At 42.0% G+C, this 8,330-nt stretch overlaps 1 protein-coding gene across 1 annotated transcript; it reads left to right on the top strand.

Moving 5' to 3' along the window:
- Nucleotides 1–3,782: 3,782 nt before the first annotated feature.
- Nucleotides 3,783–7,746, top strand: LOC147421460 (uncharacterized). The gene is made up of 7 exons (XM_086503263.1): nt 3,783–4,670; nt 5,046–5,100; nt 5,187–5,244; nt 5,357–5,451; nt 5,767–5,870; nt 5,973–6,101; nt 6,188–7,746. Exons 1-7 carry the CDS (start codon nt 4,555–4,557, stop codon nt 7,146–7,148), a joined length of 1,518 nt encoding a protein of 505 aa, XP_086359389.1. The 5' UTR covers nt 3,783–4,554; the 3' UTR covers nt 7,149–7,746.
- Nucleotides 7,747–8,330: the final 584 nt, after the last annotated feature.

Raw genomic sequence — 8,330 nt, 5'->3', positions numbered from 1 at the left:
GATTGTCCTTACTGGTGCAAATGGTAGTTCTTTCACACTTGTTGATGCATTTTATATACCTAGGATCAAGAAGAATCTTTTGTCTATATCTGCACTTGCTAGAATTGGTCTTGTTGTCAAATTTGTGGATGACAGATGTACAGTACATGATCTCAATTTGGTAATAAAATTTTTGCGTCCAGCATTTTATGTCGTCCGATGTATAAGCTCACTTTGTATGACAAGTGTGGACAAAATTTTGCAAATGTTGTTGTGGATTCAAAGGCTGTTACAGATGCAAAACTTTGGCATGCACGTTTCGGGCATCTGAATTTTGCCAGTTTGCTGCGTTTGTAGAAATTTCATATGGTTGCTTCTTTGCCGCCTCTTGAAGAACCTGTCAAACATGTTTGTGAAGGCTGTATTTTTGGGTAAGATGCAGCGTTCAATCTTTCCAAAGGGTGGTTCAGTTAGGGCCACATGCAGGTTGCAGGTTGTGCATAGTGATGTTTGCCCATGCAAACCCCATCCTTGGGCAGTTACCTTTACTTTGTTACTTTCATTGATGATTACTCCAGGCATGCATGGGTGTATCCGCTTAAAGCAAAGTCCGAAGTGTTTATGTGCTTCAAACAATAATTGGCTATGGCTCAAAATGTCTCGAAATGTACCATGGGCACCCTTCGTTTAGATTGAGGGGGGGAGTATATGTCTCGTGAATTTAATGCATTTCTAGCTAGTCGTGGATAAAACACCAATATACAATGCCGGATACGCCTCGACAAAATGGTGTTACTAGAAGAAAAACAGACACATTGGAGGATGTTTATGTAGCACAGTCTCGCGGTTTTGTCAGTGAAGGGCAAGAAGATAAAGTGTACGAATGTAAGAAATATGTGTATGGGTTGAAGCAATCTCCTCGTGCTTGGTATGAGCAAGCTGACACTCGTTTGGTCAAACGAGGCTTTCGTAACAATCCAACAGAAAGCACATTGTATGTAAAGCGCAAGGGTGATGTACTTCTCATTCTCGTTCTCTATGTGGATGATTTGCTGATCACTGGACCAAATGAGAGACATATTGCTGAATTTAAGGCTGCTTTGAATCCTACTCTCAAGATGAAAGATTTGGGGTTGTTGCATCATTACTTGGTCATACAATTCAAGAAGTGTGATGGTGGTATTGCCTTGTGTCAGACAAGTTACATAGATACATTGTTATGTAAGTTTGCACTTGAGGATTGCAAACCTATTGGCACTCCCATGGAAACAAGTTTGAAATTGAGTCTTCATGATGCTGGTGATCCTGCCGATGTCACTCTTTACCAAACTACTATTGGATGCCTCATTTATGTATGCAACACGAGGCCATATATTCAATTTGCAGTCTCAAAGGTCAACATATTTATGCATAGCCTAGGGTCTAAGCATTGGCAGGTTGTCATGAGGATTTTTCACTACTTGAGTGGCACTCCACATCTTGGCTTGTTTTATCCCAAGGAGGGATCATTGCCGCAAGATTTACATGCTTTTGGACTCAGACTGGGCTGGTATTTTTGACGCACAAGTGTCCACGAGTGGTTTTTGTTTCATGCTCGACAATTCATGCATATCATGGTGATGGTTTTCCATCATCCCTCACAGAAATTGTGTGTTGATATTTCTCCATATCTACCCCTTCAAGTCCTTGTAGGACCAAGCGAATAGATCGCTATACTTGTTAGGACAAGCGTAAGACCAGGGGGGACATGGACCCTAGGCAAGGCTGGCTAGACATGCGAGTTCAAGGGATCCTAAAATTGGGCTATTGGCCTATAAGACAATATGGTTGGGTGGAGATGAGCATTGTCTAGTTTGATGTATGCTATGAGCATAAGGTTAGCCATGAGCATAGCCAAGCATGCAACACTCCAATAGTGGAAATGCATGCTCGAATAAGTTGTTGCTAATGCATGCACAAACTAGGTGTTATGTTCCCTAGTGTTTATCAAAGGCATATGTGCAACAACATGCAAATTCATTCATTTGACTGCTTATGAAGCTTTTTAGTCAAAACAAGTGAAGTATTTGTGAGGATTATGTACAAAAGTTTATCCAAGATCACATGGATATGTTCTAGATTGCTTGTCGAAATGTTTGCAGGATAGATATAAGAAGTATGCCGATGAGAAATAACGGCAAGTCACTTTCATGAAAGGTGAAGAAGAGTTATTCTTATGTGTCCTAAAAACTTCAGAATTTCTAAAAACTAGTCATACACCTAAGTTGGAGATATGGTGTACACTCTCATATTCATCCAGTTTTTCCTGTAGACCATTTACATAAATGCTTACATAGGGACAACAATGTCACTTTCATGGAAGGTGAAGCAAAGTTATTCTTACGTGTTTTAGAACCTTCAAAAAGGCTGAAAATTGGTCATACATCTTTAAACGGATACAATTGGGTGGAGATGAGCATGCCCTAGTATCCTATGGTCTTTTTAATACTGTTTAAGGGTTATGATAAGAATTCCTTCTTCTTCTAGAGACAAGTCCATGGCAATGCATGTAGGCTTTGGATTTTCACCTGGCAAAGTTAGATCTATCTACTTTGCATCTTCTGGTCCATTGTATGACAACAACAAAGAAAGGAGCCATGAAATCAAAGCCAAGATCAGACACATGCATGCGCCATTGAAGATTACAAAAGAAGAGGACCCCTTCATTTTGTGGGGTTGGCAATACTAGACTCTAGAGCATGAGCTAGCCATTAGTCTTGGACAAGCATCACTCCTTGTATATATAGAGGGTTGTCATTGACCATTGAGATGTCGTATTGTTTCATTATATCAACTATGCTTCAATCTTGTGTCTATTGGTCTCCATCTCTTCTGTATGGAATACTCTTGTTTTCAGTTCAGTTAGATTATCAACAACTTCTATCTGGTTGTGTTTAGCATATATTGTTATACTTGACTCATGCCATTACAAAGGCCTCACAACTTTCCATTGCCAAGGTCGAGGTCAACCACGAACTCCCCTTGGTTGGCACTTTGGCATTCCTCATACACAACTTAGTGTCAATATCCCAATTCCCTCTTGAATAATAGATATTCTTGAGTTCAAGACTTGTCAATATATCTGTGAGGCCTCTTGGGATAGTTCCTGCAATGTTAAAACTTCTCTCTCTCTCTCTCTCTCTCTCTCTCTCTCTCTCTCTCTCTCTCACACACACACACACACACACACACACACACGCACGCGCACACACACACACACACACACACACTCATGGTGCACAAGATTAAAGATTCACAAGCCCCGTTCGGTGGAAAAGTGCAGGCTGACCTACCCGTGTCTACCTATGAACGTCTCAACCAACAATTGTAACATTACGGAAGCCCCACTCCCCCTCCATATTAGACGTTGAGGTGAACGCTTCCTCGTTCAGGAGGTGGGAAGAGACGACTGCATTCCCACCTCCTTCAACCCGCAAAAGCTACAAGAAGATGACTTAAAGCTCTTGGCTTCTGTACCTGGTCTATACATAGGCATCATCACGACATCATAAGGGGATTGCACAGACATCTGAGCATTCACCATGTGCGCAAAGACGCAGGCAATGTGAGAGCCGTGTCAACGGATGCTCATGTGTGCACGACATCTCTCTCACAACCACACAAAAGAAGGCTGTTGAAAAGTGGGTTTTCAAACACAAAAGTGAAGCCCAAGCAAAAGTTTAAAGGACTAGAAAGAAAATTCAGAAAATATTATACTGCAACTATTAGGGCTTGGCTTTTGAACGGTAGGGCACCGTTACTAAAATTGCAAATTTTCAATTTTCAATCTAAAACTCATCGGCTTCATCTTTGCATCCGCCATAGCTCTTCCCTTTCCTGCTGCTTCTTCTTCTTCTTCTTCTAATCCGTCGTCGTCTCTATCTCGCGCTCTCTTGCGAATTGTGCAGTCGCACTTCTACTTTGTGATTTCGCAGCAATGTTTGGCGGCTCTTTTCTAAGCTCCTTTGCTGTCAGGTAGAAGGGCGTAAGCGACCCTTTTTTCTTCGCAAAAACGCTCCGGCGAAGCTCTCTATCTAATATCAGATTAGGAGTACAGAGATTATATTTGTGTTCAAGCTTGCCATTTATCGGATCGCTCTCTTCCTGGCAAGCACGGAGCTGCGAGCTTGGCGTTCTTGAGGCTGTCCTTCCTTCTCCCCGTCTCTCAGTCCGAAATTCCGTTCAGGGCAGCATGGAAAGAAAGACTTGATGTTTGTCTGCAGGATTGTTCAATAATTCGCCAACTTGGGCAGACCAGAGTTGCAGAAGGGAGAGGGTTGCCGATCTGCTGTACAGGAAAATCTAAGAAAAGTCTGAATTTTGGGCTCCTTTCTGCTGGTTGAGTTTGTATATATATATCCCTCCCGCTCCAATGCCATGAATTGCAGCTCCTCCTAGGGCTAAGGGGTCACAGTTTCTGCAGACAGGAAGAGTTATATTTCCAGCAACAGCCCAAGCTTCTTCTCTTTCGCAGGGAGGGGCTATTATCCTCTATCTTGATTGTTAATATAAATTATCATCAGATTGAAAGAAAACATGGCAGAGATTCCCGCAAATACCTTGGGAGAGTCAGAGGAAAGTAAACCGGCAATCTCAACATCTTCTATGTCTGAATGTGCAGATAGTGCCGAAAGAGTGCCTTCTGTGCAGGGGTAGGTCGCCAACTTCTTATTACATTTCCAGATTCTTACATTTTACTTGATTTTGCATTTTTAGCATGATAGGTTTTCCAAATTAGTTACTTCTGTGTTTTGTCCGCGCACTTGCTACCTCACAGAAGACATCTCAATACTGGAAATACCTATAATACTCATGTTTGCAGTGGACCTAATGTGAAAGCTAAGGCATCAGCTAACCCCCCTGTTTAGTGATTCTGCATGTGTATTCTCCTGTCAGAGAACGTCGTCAAATTCTTGGCACTTCTGCTGTTATGCCATTGCAAAATCAGGATTTTTTGGTCGTGGGTGACCTGTAATTCATATCGTTTTGAGCAATGATTACTGAGAGTTTCTTATTGTTGGCACTAGGCGCTCTGGTGGGCCTACAAGAAGGTCTTCCAAGGGTGGTTGGACACCAGAAGAGGTATTTCTTGTGTTGTAATTTTTTTCATTTGTACTTTACCACGTTCCCAACGGTCGATTGCATCCATGGAACATTGTGTTTTGCAGGATGAAATTCTACGAAAGGCAGTGCAATGTTTCAATGGAAAAAATTGGAAAAGGATAGGTAATTGAATTAGCTGAGTGGGAGTTGCTCTTTCTGCATGTCTCGTGAAGTCTAAATTTTGGTGAAAGATTTGAGTTTTTCTTGATGGGTTTGATTTCCTGCTTTGCTCCAGCTGAGCTACTCAAGGATCGATCAGATGTACAATGCCTACATCGTTGGCAGAAGGTTCTCAATCCGAATCTTGTGAAAGGACCTTGGACCAAAGAGGTAAGATTTATTTTGACATTCATACTTTTTGAAAACAACTTTGAGCGGAATAATAGTTTAGCTTGCATTTGTGCTATCTGATGTGACCTGCCTGCCCTTTTTGTTGAATGCAGGAAGATGAGAAAATCACAGAACTTGTGAACAAGAAAAGGTTCTCAAGGTTCTCAATCCGAATCTTGTGAAAGGACCTTGGACCAAAGAGGTAAGATTTATTTTGACATTCATACTTTTTGAAAACAACTTTGAGCGGAATAATAGTTTAGCTTGCATTTGTGCTATCTGATGTGACCTGCCTGCCCTTTTTGTTGAATGCAGGAAGATGAGAAAATCACAGAACTTGTGAACAAGAATGGCCCAAAGAAATGGTCGGTTATTGCACGCTCTTTGCCAGGTCGAATTGGTAAACAGTGTAGAGAAAGGTTTGTTTTGTGTTTCTTCGACTTGGTGACAAGAATTAATTTGTGATGTTATTATTTTGCGTCTCCGAGCAAATTTTCATTTGGATGTATATGTTCCTTTAGATGGCACAATCATTTGGACCCCCACATAAAGAAGGATGCTTGGACACCAGAAGAAGAGCAAGCACTGATAGAAGCTCACCAACGAAATGGAAATAGATGGGCGGAGATTGCGAAATCTTTGCCAGGAAGGTACACTGACTTTCTGTATTTTCTTGGTCATAGAAATATTTGGAAATGTTCATTTCAGGATGGAAGTGGTATTCCTTTGTCTTTAGGACGGACAATGCAATAAAGAACCATTGGAACAGCTCTTTGAAGAAGAAGTTAGAGTTTACTACTCTACATGGTCCTGTCTTGGAACGCTTGAAAGAAATGGAGGGCATTTCATCTATGGGTGGATCTATCATGGATATGCGAGTGAGAGTTTCCCAATCAGACTGTCAGACTGAGCTGGCAGAAAGGGTTGCCACATCAGCAGATTTCTCCAAACCAGGCCAATCAGATCAATTTGGCAAGGAGTCATCCATCCGCATTAGGGCCAAAAGTGGACATAGGCATCTTACTGGTGGAAATGCAACTAGAGGGTCAACGGGTTTGTTACCTTTCCGAACTGAAAGGGTTAGCCAGGCAAGCAGCTCAATCGGAAATGCTTTAGTGGCTGGTAGGTTGAATAAAGTGACTGCTGAGAGTGATGCAGCATTGCCACCGAGCCTGGAGCAGGGTAGTCCTCTGCCTTATTGTCCTAGCTACTCGCCACACGTCTGTAGTGAAACAGGGCTCTCTGATACTTTATCTCATCCTCTGACACCTGCAAGGGTGAGCTCACAGAGAAGATTGTTTCCGCAGAAACCAAGAACTTCCATGAATCTTCTGCCATCCACCCCATCTCCCTCCAGGTTTGAGACAACCAGCAACTCCCCAAGTTGTTGTGCACTGCCTGCAGGAATTTCAACATTAGGCAGGTCTACAGCATGTCAAACCTGGGATGTTCCCCTGCCTGACATAAATCCTCAGGCTGTATTACGGTCTGCAGCAAAGAGCTTTCAGGGAACTCCCTCAATTGTGCGAAAGCGGTTGCAGGAGGTTGTGACATCCATGCAAGAGGGCCCTAGTCCCAAGAAGGGTAATAATGCCGTGCAGGAGGTACATACACCAGAAAAGAACTGTAAATTATGGAGCAGCAGAACTTCCAGTAACAGCTCCTCATCACCTGAGTCAGAGTTTGCTAATGTCTAAATGATAGCTGCACGAAGGTTCAAACTTCAGTCTCAGTTCTTGATTGAAGAACCTAGTTGGTTATTTTTGCATGCAGTAATGTCAAGAGGGCACATCATCTATGTCAGTCTGAAATTGAAGGGCAAAGTATAGAAGTCATTTGTGGGCTGGTGCTCTCAACCTTCAAGCAGATAAAAAATAATGATGGTGTTAAAGGACAGGGCAATGAGGTATTACATGCAAATGTTCATTTATGCATGAAAAACCTCTTATTTTTGTACTCCAAGGTCATAAAAATCCTAATTGCTTTCATCAATAAGGGTGGGTTGTCCTGTCTTACATTTAGACCTGGTATTGCAGCCCAACATGCATGTGGTAAGGGAATTTATAGTGGTAATGCTGTAACTAACTTGGAGAAGCTCTTCTAGGAGAGGAACCCATAGGGCGTTTTTAGTGTTTGGAACCCATGGGGCTTTGTAAGATGTCAGGTCAAGCCTTTTATAAATTTTTAGAGCAATCTGTTATACATAGACCAAGCTTTGAGGAAGTTTTTCATCTCTTGGTCTTGGCACAAATTGTATTCCTTGTTATGCAAAAGAGTTCTCAGTACTTCTCAACGTGTCTGCTGTAGATGGAAGTAATTTATTGTAGACTTTGCTCCGGATCTTTGAAGGTATTTCAGGAACTTTCTGTTGTTATGCTTGTACAGGGCAACGTGCTGTTTTGTTTGAAATCTTGGCAACAAATTCCTTGTAAGAAAGTATTTGCTGCATGTCGGAGTAAAATGTTGAGAATTAGTTGGTCGAGCTGAATCTTAAATCTTATGATTAGATTCGATTGTTTTTGGTTTCTCTATATATCATTTCTCCTCTTTTTCCCCGTTGGACGCTTATTGCTGTTAAGAGGTGGACCAGCTAAAGCTTCCAGAACATAGCTTTAGTGATACTTAAGGTATGTTTTGGGAAAGCCTTTTTTTAAAAATCTTTTTTAGGTCACCCATTCTATACTCAAATATGGCCATGACTTGGACGACACGGCGTCGCCACCTTGTGCACATGGCCTGATGTGTGTGAAGCCTTTCATATGCCCAAGCTAAGTCGGCATTTTTGTAGGGGTCCTTCATATAGCTCACCAAGGAGTTTGTGAGCCTTGTCAACACTGGTAAAAGCAAGAAGCTGAGAGCCTTTTAAAGAGTCCCTTGGA

Source organism: Adiantum capillus-veneris, chromosome 27 (genome assembly GCF_014529385.1).
Source record: "Adiantum capillus-veneris isolate H3 chromosome 27, ASM1452938v2, whole genome shotgun sequence".
Lineage (NCBI taxonomy): Eukaryota > Viridiplantae > Streptophyta > Polypodiopsida > Polypodiales > Pteridaceae > Adiantum > Adiantum capillus-veneris.
The sequence above is the reverse complement of the archived record's forward strand: the minus strand, read 5'-3'. Positions and strand labels throughout refer to the sequence as shown.

Coding starts and splice junctions, on each gene's coding strand:
- LOC147421460 (XM_086503263.1), top strand. CDS start 4,555: ATGGCAGAGATTCCCGCAAATACCTTGGGAGAGTCAGAGGAAAGTAAA. Junction 4,671..5,045: donor AGAGTGCCTTCTGTGCAGGG/GTAGGTCGCCAA, acceptor TGTTGGCACTAG/GCGCTCTGGTGGGCCTACAA. Junction 5,452..5,766: donor AAGGACCTTGGACCAAAGAG/GTAAGATTTATT, acceptor TGTTGAATGCAG/GAAGATGAGAAAATCACAGA.